We start from the raw sequence: 16044 nt of genomic DNA, 5'->3' as shown, positions 1-16044 counted from the left end.
GTAGACAAACAACCCAGAGGAAACACATTTTTCTGAATGTTATGAGCTCAATATATGCCTATAAATAAAGGGTGAGTGTCATGAAAATGGACTCCTGTCAGTAGTGTCCAGTGATAGGACAAGGGGCAATGAATACAAACTGGAACACAAGAGATTCCATGTAAACATAAGGCGGGGGGTGGTGGAAATTTTCAATTTGAGGGTGGCAGAGCACTGGAACAGAATACCCAGAGTGGTTGTGAAGTCTCCTCTGGAGGCATTCTGAACCAGCCTGCACGTGTTCCTGTGTGATTTACTCTAGGGGATCCTGCTCTAGCAGGGGGATTGGACTAGATGATCTTCAGAGGTCCTTCCAACCCCTTATCATTTGGTGATTCTTTGAAATAAAGCTGAGTATTATAGAGTTAACAAATCTTTAAAATATATAGAAGCTGATTGTATCAGACCTTTTAAGGAAGTTAGCTGATACATTGTAGCCACTAATAAATAATTTCTGTTAAAACTTAAATTAGACATACTAATTACTCCAAGAGTTTCCTCAACATAGTGGAAATGGTCACCTATTTTTAATGACAATATAATTGTGCTGTGCAAGCCACATTTTCATTTTTAGCCTTCATAATTAGGAAGATATTTTAGTAGATGGGAAGTGGTAAAACCTGAGAATGATGCCTGTTTCATGCTGAAGAAATAGCTCTGAAGGATACATAAATGGCTCCACAGTAGATTTTGACACTTGGGATATTTTCAGTGTGAACATTGTACTGTCTCGTAGCTGCAGAAATGGAGAGGATTGTGTGGTTGTGTCAGTCTAGATCTGCATACTCTTCAGCTGGGGCAAAGCAGGCATGTTTTATTAGGGTTTGACATAAGAAACGGTGAAGAATTACAGACTTATTTCCCGAGTTTACCAAGTTTTATGGTTAGGTGAAATCAATTATATTTTTCCTGGAATAAAATTACGCATTTTCATGGTAATTTAAGATATTTAGGATGACGTCATGGAGATTCTGTATATAGTCAGATATGTCACAATGGTAAGGCAAATTTTCCCAGCCTGAAAAACTTCAGACTCTGGTTTTGAAAATGTTTTTCTTGTCATTCAGCCTTCATTTACTGTGAAAACTGTTCATGTGTCTGTTCCAGGCATGAAGTAAAACAGGTTTAAAAAAAAAGGCAAGCCATAGCCATCCTTTCATAAATATCTAAGTTTTTTTAGTCCTTTCAAAGTTGAGAAAATCACTAACGCAATCTCTGTCTGACATTTTAAAAATGCAAGTTAAAAATGTGAGATTGTGCAAAACAGATTCATAAAGTTTAGATGCAAAGTATTTCATTATATAGGTTGATCTACAGCATGTGTTATTGGGGGGGGGGAGAAGAAGAGACTTGCACTACTTTTCAGTTTCTAGCAACATTTCTTTCTGTATTTTGTCCTCTGGCTTTCTAAGCTATGTTGTTAATCCAGGCAGACATGGACCCTTCAGGTAATTGACTTTTTCATGTTCTAAAATTCCATGCTTTTATATTGGTGATTTATATGCTCGCTGTCTTGCTACAGTGAGATACTGCAAAAAAAATGTGTCCAAAGGCATACATTCTTCTGTGACTCCTGCTGCATCACTAAAACTGCTTGAGTAACTAAGAAGTTTTCATGTAACATATGGAAAAAAGACTTCTGTAGGAGGCTCATAGCTGGTCACTGAATGATAATGTGAGTTCATGTTAATGGCAAGACCCTGTGTGTTGAATGTGCCTTTGAATCTCAAGATGATCTTGTGATTTTGGCACCTGCAGCTGTGCTGGTATATTCCAGTACAGGAGCCCCTGTACTAAGACAGTCCCATAGTCATTTTTGCTGTATAATGAATGTATGCCACACTTGAGGTGTTCAAGAGCTTCATGCAGGACATGATAACCACTGAGTCAGCAAGTATGAGGGATTCCATCAGTACTGTAAGATTGAGTATAGTCTAGAACTGACTGAGTGTATACGTAAATCTCTTTGGTAGGAGAGCCCGGTCTTGCTCAGGAAGTTGTTCCCTTTGTCTGAAAAAGTGTCCTCTAACTCAGTGTGGTGGTTTTAGTTCATTGACGATATTGTCGTCTGGGGTAAAACTGCTGAAGAAGCCTTCGAGAAAGGTAACAAAATCATTGACATTTTCCTGAATGCAGGTTTCGCCATTAAGCGAGAGAAGGTGAAAGGATCTGCCAGAGAGATCCAGTTTGCATTGAGTGGATATGCCACATTCCCTACTATGCACCAGCTGCAGGGAAGATGGAATGATAAAGCGGTTTGCTGAAGAACACTCTTAAAGCCATGGGGGGGTGGATCTTTGAAAAACTGGGAGAAACATCTAGCACAAGCAACCTCGCTGGTAAATAGTAGAGGTTCAGTGAATCGAGCTGGACCTGAACTCTCAGATTTGCTACGAAAGGTAGAAGGTGATAGAGTTCCTGTGGTTAGAGAAAAGAATTTGTTGGGCAAAACTGTTTGGGTATTTTCTCCTTCAGGAGAGGCCAAACCTGTCTGAGGGATGGTTTCTGCTGAAGGTCCTGGTCACACTTACTGGTTAATGCAAGAGAATGGTGAAATTCAGTGTTTTCCACAAAGAAATCTAACTTTGGCTGAGGGAGTTTAAATTCAGAGTGTTTTACAGATACAATGTCATGTCCAAAAAGAGGAATCCATGAGGAGTCTACAGTGCACGGTTCCTTTTCTTCGCCTCATCTGTGGAGAAACAAATTGTTTTCTGTTTTTCTTGGTGTTGTTTTTTTTTTTTTTTTTTTTAACTTCTGAATTGTCTACATCTGAGATAGTCCATTTCTGGCTATGAACTTTATTCACTCATTACTGTGGATACTTTTTTAGATTAGATGGGTAGTATTAGCAGCCAATGAAATTGTTTAGAAGGGGTGGATTGTGGTGGTTTTAGGTTATGCCTTTAAAATTTAGTTACACATTTGGGGCAGAAAAGTACAAAAAATATAAATAAATCACTAGTGTGTGTAAAAAGGAAAACATAAGATTATTCTAAACAAATTCATTGGATAAATATCTAGAATGAAACAGGCTGTACCTAAACATTTAATTTTTTTTCTTTTCTGATCTCTGCTGGTTTGCTTCGCTCAGGAGCGATTAACCTGCTTGTCGGCTAGCCTTGGCTGAGCTGTTTAGTTAAGTCTAACCCAGTGCTTTCTCTCTGCTTCTCTTGGTCTCTCTCTCTTGTGGGATGGTGGGGAGCAGTCTCTGACTAGGGCGGTTTTCGTTTTGTTTGCTAATTGTAAATATCTGTATCATATTGTAAATACTGTATATTTTGTATGTATTCATTGCATTCCATTGTAGAGTGTATTTTTTTGCTGGTAAATACAGATCCATTTGCTTCTAACTGAGTTGGTCTGGCAAAGTTAATGCTGGGGGAAACTTCAACCCGCCACACTCAGACTCTCCTGTAAACTGTTAGCTACAAAGAAATACCTCTGATAGCTTAATGAACTCAGCTGATGTATTGTTCAATGTCCAATTATTAGAGATAATATAAAAAAATCCTTAAAATTCTTAATTTCTCTGCACCTGGACAGAGCTACTAAGAGAGTCTTATGTCTTAAATACAGATGTGTATGCATACATGTGCAAATTCAGTACTTCACTTTGGTTTATAAAATGACCTTAAAAGAAACAATCAATCATAGCTTCTTCTATTGAAACAATGTGTGCATGCACAGAATGTATTATAATTTAGCCACAGTTATGAATGAGCCTTTTCTTTTTGTAAGCTGTTAGATTTTCTTCAAAGAAACTTCTTAGAGGAGAAAAACGGACAGAGCACAGCTGAGTCTGATGCCAGCATAGAGCCAGGAAGGGATTGCCTTGCAGATAATCTGTCTTGCACAACTACTTTCTAGCATTAGTCACCAATGAACATGTGTCATTGTCTGTCATTTAAAAGATGCAAGTTGTGTATGGGTGCTGCATAGAGATGTATTTTTAACACAGAATGTTAAGCAATCTGTTTTATCTTTGTTAGAAAAAGCGTGCTTAAATACGTAAGAAACTTAATGGTGTGTTACTACTCAATACAATTTATACAGTTTCTAAGGAGGGCTGCTGAAACCCAGCACTTCTTTCTAGTTAGGTCTTTCGGAGTTCTGTTTATTTGCTTATCTATTTATAAACCTTACAGTGTTTTCATTTACTTGCATATGTGGCAGTGTTTTAAGGAGTATTTTTGCTTGATTTGTTGTGTTTTGTTTTTTTAATGGAACCAGAATAAACAAGATGTCATCCTTGGTTTGATACCAACTTTATATTGTAATAAAAGCAAGATGTGGTAGTACCATCTCTTGGTTGTAAAGTTGTATTCTGTGTGTAACATCAGCAAATAGATGTGTTATGGCTTGCTAACTTTTGATGAAATTGTCAAAAATACCTTCAGTGTTCCAAGAATTTGGGAAAAGAAATTATCATGTCAGTAGAAAGTTACATGATCTCCTCCATTCAACGCTTCTCCTGAAAACACATTTTCTGTTTGATATTGAACTCAGCATCCTTAATGTGATTCCAAATTTCTCTTTATGTACTTTTATTCCATTAACCTGTTTGGTTTGGGGAAAAACAGTTATTGGAGATATGCCAATATCATATTGCAGTATTATTACCTTAGTGTCTCCATCAAGGAACATTCTGGGAAGAGGTATTTGGAACAATATATTAATTGATTATTTATTCATGTATGCTAGGGACAGACATCACATTCTGCCTGACTTAAAACAGAAAAAGTATTTGACATGGATTCCAGAATCTAAAGTGTATTGGACAAGGATACTGAATATACTTTCATTAATTGTATCTTCAACTCTGTTACCGTAGTTCAGTTTTTTTCGTGCATTTGCATGCCCCTTCTTTAGAGTTGTTGTAATCATACTTATTGTGGTTGACTGGTTTTATGACTGCTTTGCTGTAGAAATAAAAGTATCTGGAAAGGAAATGCATGTGTCTGATACTGTATTTAAAATATTTATTTTCCATCTGCATTGAATTATTGCATTAATTATTCCATCACTTTGCTGCTTTGTTGGTTATATGGTTTATATTTTTTTGGACAGAAGGAAGTAAAACTGAAAAAGTCAATGTTTAGACTGCATTTAATTGTACTTCACAGCACAAAGTTGTGTGTTAAACCTTCAATTAATGATCAGCCTGGTTCTTGTTTCCTGGGTCCATGATTAGTCAGCCATATTTTAATATCTTCTGTCAGCTAAAATAGAGGTGTGGTTAAAAGTTTACTTTTGATCATGTAGAACAGAAGGAACATAACTTTCCTTAATGAAAACATGTACACAAATCTATATTTTATAAGCAAATGTGAAGAACAGGCAAAGAATGTCTGTACTAAAAAAGACTGGACAGTAATATGCTAAAGTCAAGATAAACTGAATTCAAGTTGTTCATAGCTTTCCCCTCCGCCTTGTTTTGTTTCAGAATTTTTAGGGTTCTCTCTTTAAGATAACCTTCAATGTTTAATGTATTAGGCTGGGTTGTTAGGGGTCTTTTTTTCGAGTGGTATTAAACTTAAATGATGCCTATAGATCTACCTGAAAGACACCATGGAATTCAAAGAAGGGAGAAGTTAATTGTTGCTTGAGAGCGTAAGTTGGCAGAAATGTTACTCTATTATTGTCATGTAGCATGGTTGCTCAAGAAATAGGCCATTCAGATTTAATAAGTAACACACAAATTATTTGGATCTTCTGAGGTTACAACCAGACATGAATGTTTGTAGTTTAAAGTGTAGTTCAAAGATGAGTATGGATTAACAACTAAAGGACCAGCTGCAAAAAAATAAAATAAAATCCAGAACACAGAAATAAGAGACCTAGAATACTGCAGGTAGAATTTATGTTGGGTTCATACAAATCACTCACCTACATGTTTGGTATACTTTTAATGAAGTATCATCTGAGTTGCAATTTCTTAGTAAATTCCCAGGACAGAATTAGCTTCAGTTTGGAAGGTACCTTGAGGATCATCTGATTCCAACCCCCATGCTATGGGCAGGGACAACTTCCACTAGACCAGTTTGCTCAAGGCATCATCTAGCCTGGCCTTGAACACCTTCAGGGGAGGAGGCATTCAATGTCATCCTTCACCACTTAATGTTGAATCAGAAGAATGCAATTGTATCTTACTAGGCAGGAACAGGAAATTACTTTCAAGGTAGAAGTAACAGTATTTCTGGGTTACAGTAAGTGGCAGTTGTTTAAGGAATGTAATGGTGAGGACATTCTTAGCTAAGCAACAGCAGAATTTAGCAGATGGATGCTTTTCCTTTTCTCTCATAGTAGGAATGAAAAAAAATGGACTGAAAGTATTTTTATTAGCGTCTTGGCTTTCAGATTTTAAAAAGCTCTTGTATTTTGCGGGAGATACGGGAGAGAATATCTGAATTCCAAACTCCTGATCAGATGTCACTTGCCTTTCTGACTTTTTTTTGTTATTTTTTGCTTTATGGCTGTATTGTGATTTCAGAAATGCAGTGGCTTCTAAGCTATAAAATTCGCAAACCTAATTCTGTTTAGAAATTGCATGACTGAAACAGAGAACTGTAGGCAATGATATCCACCTCAAAATTGGCTTCTCTGGAACTTTGTTGTTCTGAATGAGATAATGGCTATACAAATGTCTTAAAACTTCTAAGCAAATTCTAATACCAAAAATACTATTTCAGCTACAGTAAAAACCAGCACCATTTTTTTGCCTTGTTAGGAGCATTGACCAGGAGAGAGTTGGATAGGGTACTTAGTACTTACAGAAATAAAACCCAGTGATGTAAGAGAATATGCAGACTATGTTTTGTTTTCCTTGGCAAGAAGTTTCTCACCACTTCATTTTGCATTACCATTGAGTGTGCTGCATTTTCTCCTGGTGAAATCAGTCTTTCAGTCTGGTATGCTATACAAGCAGCAGGCCAGCCCCCCTCCACATATTTGGTGGATTTTGTGTGGTGTGTTTCTTTGCTTAATTGCATCTTTCTAGATAATTGTTAACAATTTTCTAAAATTATTTTTAGCTTTAGATCCGGCTAAAGATCCATGTTTAAAGATGAAATGTAGTCGCCATAAGGTCTGTGTTGCACAGGATCAACAAACTGCTGTTTGCATTAGTCACCGAAGGCTTACACACAGGTAAATACTTTAAAAGTAATCCTATAGAGTTTTTTTATAGTGTTCATGACTGACTGTAAACCATAAACACACTATAATTAGCTGAGTTATTTAGCAACATATGAGCAGAGTAGGAGGGGAGTTTAGAAGTAATTATGTATGCATAATTCAATTAGAATATTTAAGACTTGCTTCTTTTGATAGGGTGGTAAACTGGAGGGTATACATATTTAAATAGTTCAAGTTGCTGATATAAATACATACAAGAAAATCGCTTCTGGTCTGATACCAAATGAATATAACAATTGAGTGTCCTGCTGCTGTACAATACTTTGACTTCATCACTTCTTGTATGAAAGTAGAGCATTCAAAACTGTGCCTCAGAGTGTTACAGTGTAAGATGTTTGGGGTTGTTTTTCTTTTTTTGTTGTTTTTATTTTTTCTTCTGTGCATGCCAATTTATTTGCACTCTGGACTTGCTAATATAAGGAACAAATATATGATAAACTTATTCTGGAATCCAGATGTAGATGATTTATAGTCTTATTTTTGGGGGGAGGAGAGTTCCAGGTGCTTTATTTATGTAGGTCTTGGAGTGGAAAAATATTGATGTACTTCTGTGACTTTTATCTGGGGGCCTGAACCATGCATTTAGTTGAGCCCTGAGATTGCTGTTTGCTGAGGAGATAGAGTCAAGTTATATTTTTTTTTACTTGGGATTATTCAGGTTTTTTTGCACTTCATTATACGACACAGAGCATAATAGAAAGTCTAAACTTAGTAAATTTAATGGAATGTGTCTTAATGTGCTTTGTGTAGTAGAGCCTGAAAAAAAATAGGGAAAATAAGACTTTTTTATCTGATGTACATGGAGTATTTCAAGCTTTGTAGAGAGTCAGTACAGTTTTATAAATTACATAAGCAGTGTTTTTCCAAGTGTGTAGTTATGTTAAATACACCCATCTGTAGCTTCTTAAACAAGCAAGATAGTACATAGTTAAAGGAAAAGTTTATACTATTCTTGATCTGCAGCTGTAGTTAATTAGCAAAAAACCTCTGCATAATTTGTACAGCTAAACTGTTTATATCAAACAATCTCAGTGTAAAGCTATACATTTTGATTTGCTAAGGTATTATATGAGTAAGAATTATCAGACAAAGCTAGGTAGTCTTAATTTCAGCTGCACAGGAAGTGTCGGGGAGTTTGTATCAGCTGTGAAAAGACAACACAATCATTTGATGTTTCTGAGATGTATTACACATGCTATTGAAAACAGAGGAAGAAATGATATCTTCAAATTAAACATACATGCTGCAGGTAAGGACTGAAAACTTTTTAGGCTAGATGAAACTCTGTACAGTGGTTGAACTCATAAATATACTGACACCTGCCTTCATACCTGTATTATTCCTCCCAGAGCCACTGGCACTTTTTGTGAAAGGTAATTTAAAGAGACAAAGCTTATGTGAATACAATACAATCCATCTCATAATGGAAAACTTTGAAATGGCAGCAGCTTGGTGGTTTATAGCAACCACTAGATGAAGCAGTTACCTGCTTAGCTGTCCTGAGCTACAACAGGGATTTTCCAAGCTTCCCTCACATAACCAGATTCAAGGAGAAATCAGTTTCCTTGTGTTTTGTTTTTTTTTTCCTAAAAGAGATAACCTTCATGCAGTCTGTGATCTTTCTAGTATGGTGAGATAAGGGTATGAATAGCCTATTCACAGTCATGGCTAATGGTCTTTTTATCACTCTTCATTTCTTTAGCCCAAGATTTTATTCCTTTACTGATATCTACAATTTGCAAGTTGATTTTTCCTCTGAGCCGTCTGTTTTTCCAAGTTCCCAAAAGATTCCACTCATTTTTAGTTCCTGTTAAAAGTTATATGAGAAAGATAATATAGGCTGATAATCGATAATATAACCTATCTGTATCCATTTCTAATATATCGGCTGTCTGTATTTAGTCTGCTGGGAATAAAACTTTACAAAATTTAATTCCAGTAATTTTCCCTTTCCCCTTTGTGTGTCTGTGTGGTGTTCTTGAAAGAATGGATCATTTGAATTCTCTTTTTTTCTTGTTACCTTTTTGTTTGTCGGGGATTTTTGTTTGTTTGTGGTGGTGTTTTTTGGTTTTGTTTTGTTTTTGCTGTTGGTGGTTGGTTGGTTAGTGATGGGGTGTTACTTGTTTGGCTTTGGTTTTGTCTGGGGCTTTTTGTTTTTTTTTAAGAAAAGGCAGGTGGGGATGTCTTTGTGGAAAAAAAAAAATAATTAAAAAAACAGTTGAGAATTGGGAACTCTTCATGAAGAACTTGTCAATACATTTCCAGTTGGCCATATTTGCGTTATAGATCCCTCTATGTTCCTGAGATGATTTGCATGAAACTTGCCCTGAACAATTTTTAAGCATGTGAACTGATACAGTGGCAAAGACTATCCTCAAGACACAGTCAGGGAAGAGAAGACTCTGCATACCTCTGAGATAAAACATTTATGGGCATTTTTAGAGTACCTCAGGAAAAGGAGCGTGAAGCGTTATAGCTGAAAGATTGTTCTGTACTGTCATCAAGTTGAAATTACTGGATTTATTTAAATTCTCTGTTATTAGAAGCAACATTTCCAAGTAGCCCTATTACATAGTTCATAAGTTTCTCTATATAAATTTGGTTACTCTTTGAGATAATAGCATAGAGGTTGTTAATCAGTGAAGGCTGATAATTGTTTCAGAGGAGAAAGCACATTAGTGGTTTCTTTTCTTATTTTGCTAGAAACAGACTTCCAGAAAAAAGGCTAGGCTTAAGTGTGGACAGTCTGTTGTTCAGTCCATTGTCCTCAGTGTTCTTACTTGTACAGTAAAATTTCCAAATTATGTAGCACTCTCTGAATTACTGAGCCCTGTATAGAGTGCTCAGTATTATTCAGTAAAGCATGTGATCAGTGGATATCCTGGCCATCTCAAGAGCGTTAGTGACATGATAAGGCATGATACTAACAGGATTAATTGCCATGATAGTGCACTCTACTGATGTTATGACTCTACCTGCGCTTTCAGAAGTATTAAAATTTGTATTAGCTTCAGGATTTCAGCACTGTGCTCTGGCTGCAATGTTGCTTGTCTTTGTGTGATTTCAAACCCGTGTATCTCACTGCCCTTTTCATGGTGTTTTGGGTTAGGCAATTCTATAGTTTTGCTCTTTCTTCAGTTTCCATGGCAGCAGAGGTACTGCACACAAGGCTTATTTCTGGGAGACTGCCAAGATGGCAACTCCTCTTCTGGCATGCCTAATGCCAGAAGTGTCCTGAAAAGACTGAACAGTATTTGACAGAAAGGTGAAATGAGTGTCATAGATCATTTATTATTGGAGTATTTTAGAGTGCTAGAGCTTTAGAAAGTGTGAGGTCATGGTTGGAGATGCCAGATTTTTGTTTATAGCTCACAGGATATATATTAATGCTATTTATCCAAGTAGTTCCATCTGCATTGCTGTGGAAAGGGAGTAGCTGCCAGCACTAGAATACCTGATAAACCTGTAATTCAGAGTTCAGTGTAAAATAGAATTTTTCATTGATTCTTTGAAACTCTGGAGATTGATATTAACTTTTTATTTTGCCTAAATGGTGTTTTACCACCCCTTTGTTCTTTCCCAGTTATAGTTATTGGTTAAGTGATGGGCTTTATGGAGGGAAAAATCCCTGTAAAGTGTCTGTACATGCAATAATGAAAATCTTTCAAGCTTTACCTCATTGAGTTACAAATACAACTTGTGGAGTAATGGAATACAGTATTGCCAATACTGTGATACAGTGATGTATCCTGCTTCTCACTTTAACATTTACTAAAACAAATCCATGCACTTGTTTTAGTTTTCAATCACTTTACTTTCAGAGATTTAATTATGTGGTGCTGAGAATCTCTGGGAGCTGAGTTCACCCCTGTGAGTTTGAGGAAAAGTGTAAAAGTTACATGAATGTTCAGCCAGGAGAAAACTGGAGAGGAAAATAAAAGAGGATAAGGAGGGCTGTAGATGGTGATAGATATTTTAGTAGCCTACAGTGGGATCTGTGCTCATTGTATCTGCACTGCAGCAGGTGATAAAGATAAATCTTCACATACTTGTAGTTGCCACTTTGAACAAAAAAAGAATTTATGGTGGCACCATGACATAAGGGAACTTGTTAAGGCCATGGAATGTTGCTAACTAAATAAACTCAGAAAAAATAAAAAGCTAGTTGAGGAACAAGCTATTGTAGATTTGTAGGTCCTGATAAATAGTCTGTTAACTTCATCTTAGACTTGAAACAGACAGCTTTAATATGAAGTGGCACATCATGTTAGTTTGATCTTAGAAAAAGATTCGGTGAATCATAAGCTGATGTACCAAACTCAGCAGTTTATAAGTGAGTTTCTGAGCAAGTGGGTTAGCTGCTGCTGAAGAGCAGGACCCTAGAAAATGGGGCAGGGTTGCCACCCAGCACACAGTTTTCATGTAACACTAAATATGAGATAGTGCCTGTCATTTAAGCTGGATTACTCAGACTAGGATTCTTTTTTTGGTACTGCATGCTTCTTTGAAAAAAAAAAAAAAAAAGGTAAGCTTAATGCTTAAAGGTGAAAGAAAAGAGGTGGGAGAGAAGTATCTATCTGCTTCAGAGGTTTCTGGTTGCTTTTATCTCTGTCCAGCTGCAGGAGACAATTTACGCATGAGACACAATCATTCAATCATTGCAGTCTATTCCCAGATTGAACTGCTTACTGCAAGAAACTGGTGAAGTGATGGCTTGCTCAAGAACATTTACAAATGTTTTGTGTACAAGCTCTGAAAACTAGGAATCAGTTTTTGGCCAAAAATAATATTCAAAATATATTTTAAGTGTCTTTGATATATTAGAACCCTAGTGATTAACCTTGTATTTACAGATTGATCTTAGTGGAATCTGACAGAATAGTTTCATTTTCTTCTTCCATAAGTAAAAGAAGTGTGCTTATAAAATTGTTTAGACACATCAAGTCAGTCAATGCTTGGATGCATTAAATTATTCAGTACATTAAGTGCACGTACCATTTTTCTAGATAAATGTAGGTCTCTTATGAGTTTCCCACTATCTGTCATGCCCCCTGCCCACATTGTAAAGGTCCTGCTATGCTTTCTGTGGTTTGTATAAAATGTTCAGAGCAACACCACAATTCCCTGCTATGAGAGAAATAGACTGCACTTGAGTCTGCCATGTTACATCCATGTTAAAAGGCAGTTGCAGATTGTGATTTGCCTGGAAAATTACAGGAATTCACTAGTCACGAATGGAGAGTCATAACTAGTAACAAAGAAACAAAAACTCACAATTGCTCGTTTTGTATTAAAGCTCTGCAAGGCATGTTCCCACAGAAGTATACAGACTGGACATTTATAAAATTTGAAGCAGGGTAGGAGATGAGCAGGTAGAGTAGTTGGACTGTTTGATAGATTTTGTGCTACCACTTAATCTTATTACAACTTCCTTTATGCTTTAGCGTTAAATAACATTTCCAAGTGCTGATTTGATGCAAACCATTGGTCATGTGGTCCATTATGTTGCCTTGGACTTCTGCTCTTTTGTAGTGTCGAATTACTTCTTGAGCCAAATTGTCAGCGGTTCCTCCCTGGGTATGTTCACCTTAGTGTTATGTATAACATGAGGAAAATGTTCAGTCTCAGCTTTGAAATGTTTAAAGTGATGAGTGCTGGGCCCTGAATCCATCTCTTGCTTAACCTTTTTCCTGTTATGGATGATGTGACAGAAACCCAGAGTAAGTTTTGAGTCCTGCAGAACCGTAACACTAATTCCACTGTGAAAGCAAACTGAAATCTCTTCTGTTTCCATGCATGGCTGAGGTTGTGTCCCCGGACATAAAAAGTGACCAAGTCCAAGTATGTGAGAGATCCATTTGATAAGAAGAGTGCGCACACCTACATATGTATGTATATGCAAGCACATACATGTACATGTGTATGTATCAATTATATTTTTTCATATCATATAGACATGAGTCCTGGATTTCTAAAGTATCATACTTTGCAATGCAAGATACTTAACTATCACGCTTACTTTACAATAAAAGGACTAAGGTTTTCAATTTGGACTTGCTACCACACAAAAAAACCCAAAGAACCCCAAAGCTTTAATTACAAATCTATAGTTGTGTTAAGTAAGTCACAGTAGTTTTGGAAGAAAGTCAATTAAGAACTGATCTGAAGATACTCACTTTAATTAGAGTCAAATAGGGCCTTGCTCTCATTTGATTAGAAAAAAGGAAGTGTAGAAGGAAGAGTATAGATCGGTAGTTTTCCTTGTCTTCAGGTGCTGCCACATTTTATGTTGTTTTCAAAAAAAAGACTTCAAAAAATGGAAGAAAAACAAAGGGTTTGCTTTGGCCAGATTGTGTGAAAGTTGGAAACACCACTATTTAGGATGTCATCATTTCAAGTTACAACACTGCTGAAGAAGGCCAGCTGGTGCAGTTTAAGTCCCTTATTGGAAATTTTAGTCTTGATTCATTACTATGATTTGTAGTTGTACACAGCAACACTTAATCATTCTTATGCTCCAAGCTCTATTGAATCTGCTGAAGGCTTTCTAGTTCTTTGCATAATTTGTGCTGCCAGTCTGCCAGCTTGGCAGTGTTTCAAGCTTGTTGCATTATCTGTGTGTTTGCACAGGAAGTGATGCTGCACGTAGGCTGAATTTACAGTAATTCTTTTGTAGTAGGCTAACAAGCAACACTGCTTCACTCACAATACTAACATTATATGGCTTTGATTAGTCCAATTATGCTCTAACTGCCATTCTGCTCATACTTACACTCTACAAAGTACTGAAAAGGATGTTGGCTTAGCTATTGCTTAATGGAACTTGTTGAGAAAATGTTGTGAACTTTTATGTGTTTAAAGAAGAGGTGAAAATGTGACTATTTTGGGGATTTTTATATGCTATGCAATTTATATTTATTAAATGAACAATATGGAGCTCTCTTTTATTAGCTGTTTCATTGCCCTGAGAAGGAAAAAAGGTGGCTAAGCCTATAAATCATATGTTGTGCGTTTTTTGTGAAGACCTAGTGTGCATGTGTGTTTTCCATTCATTATAGTGGCAGTTAAGTATACACAGCTAGAGGAAAACAAGATGCTCTAATGGAATTAATTCTCTCTCCAATAAGGAACTTTTGCAAATACTGATGGCAGATATATATGTAGATAGGAAGAATATGTATTGCAGTACCAACATTGCTGATACTACCCATGTAGCTTAACCGTAAATGTTTATACTTTTTGCAGCCAAACTCAAAATTTACTGTCCCCAAGGAAAAAAAACAACCAAAACTAACAAAACCCTCCCCAACCAATCAACCAAACAAAACCCTTTTCTCATGTATCTAGACCTCTAAAATGGAAAGTTACTAGTTTTTAATTTTTTTTTTAATGTAATGTATATTTGTAGGAGATCAAAGCAAACTTGAAATAAGAGACCTAAACAGAACTCTCCTGTTCTGTTTATTAGCAGAAGTAGTTTTCAGTATACTTTTCCCATTCAAAATCTGTGATAGACCTGTTTTAATAAAAAAACATGGAGTCCAACTCTATAGATTAATGCAGTCTGACATCAGTTAATTTAGTAAGTCCTAGGACTACTCATGTTTTACCTGTTCCAGTAATCTTCAGATTCTCAGTGCCTTGCAGGGGGATGAGAGGGTACACTGGACAATCAGTTGAATCATTTGTCATGATGAATTTTCTACTGGTTGTTAATATCCTACTTCCCATTTCTGCAATGAGATTATAAATTAGGTCTGGGATGATTGTTTGTCAGGGAAATGAATCCCATCTTCCTGTGTTTCTTTCTGTCTGGCTGACAGTGATTGAAGGCAAACACAGTCGTACCACATCTTAAAACACAGAAAGTTTGGGCAATTCCGCTCAGGACAGGAAAGAATTAGGAAGTGTGATGGCTGAATTAAGGGATTATTATTGTGTGAATTTCTGGCTAGGGGGATCCCTAGGGGATTATTTTGTTGCTGTTGTTTTAAAATGGGTATTTTTCCTCACAGTATTCGTGAGAATCTACTAGTGAAAAAGACTGCCTTTTTGCTAACAACATTAGGAAGAAATTATTTCTTTGTCCTTAACTATAAAGTTGTGATTGTAGTCCATAGCAAAAAAATAATTTGCAGACTATTGTGTAAACATTTAAATAATACAAAACAGCAAGAGTGAAATCTTTGAATATTCCTTTATCAGAAAAATTATGCAGAAGGAATCCAGGAGCAGTTCAGTACACCTTCTTACAAAGTTTGCTGGTTTGTTGTTTTTCTTTGTAGTGCTTTAAAAATTAGCTGTCACAATGCTTTTTCAGTGTTCTTTATTAGAATACATTAGCAATTGTAAAATAGCTGATGCAAGAATTTGTAATCACTTAGTGCTTAATTTGTGATTTGTTGGTGGATTGTGTGTTCGGATTTTTTTTTTTGTCCTTTTGTCTTTCAGTGTTACTGAAATGCTCTTAACGCTGGATTATGGAGCAGAATAAAATTCAGGATGCTTGCATGTGAGGGGTTATTTTATGGGTTTTAAAATTTTCATCTGGACATGATTACGATCAAGTGCTTTTATTAGTAGCTAGAATCAATTCTAATGCATTTTGGTTTATGTACAGGCATTGCTTCATAAGTTGTGTTTACAGAATACATCTGTTTTGCTTACATACCAGTGGTGAGAAAACAGTAAGTGTGTGAAATTGATTAGGGTTAGTGTTCAGGGAACAGAAATAATTCTATTAATTTCCATTTGTGCCAAACAACACATTTAAAGTTCCCAGTGGTGAAAAATACATTAATTCCTCTG

The 16044-nt window shown here is 36.2% G+C and overlaps 1 protein-coding gene across 1 annotated transcript in view; it reads left to right on the top strand.

The window, feature by feature from the left end:
• Positions 1 to 16044, top strand: part of SPOCK3 (SPARC (osteonectin), cwcv and kazal like domains proteoglycan 3) — a 131139-nt gene that overhangs the window by 52412 nt on the left and 62683 nt on the right. The window contains exon 4 of the mRNA XM_054165908.1: positions 7074 to 7188. Coding sequence (XP_054021883.1) covers positions 7074 to 7188 — 115 coding nt within the window. The remainder of the gene's footprint in view (positions 1 to 7073; positions 7189 to 16044) is intronic.

The sequence above is a fragment of the Dryobates pubescens genome, chromosome 1 (assembly GCF_014839835.1).
Source record: "Dryobates pubescens isolate bDryPub1 chromosome 1, bDryPub1.pri, whole genome shotgun sequence".
NCBI classification, from domain to species: Eukaryota; Metazoa; Chordata; class Aves; order Piciformes; family Picidae; genus Dryobates; species Dryobates pubescens.
This window is presented reverse-complemented; position numbering and strand designations above follow the sequence as displayed.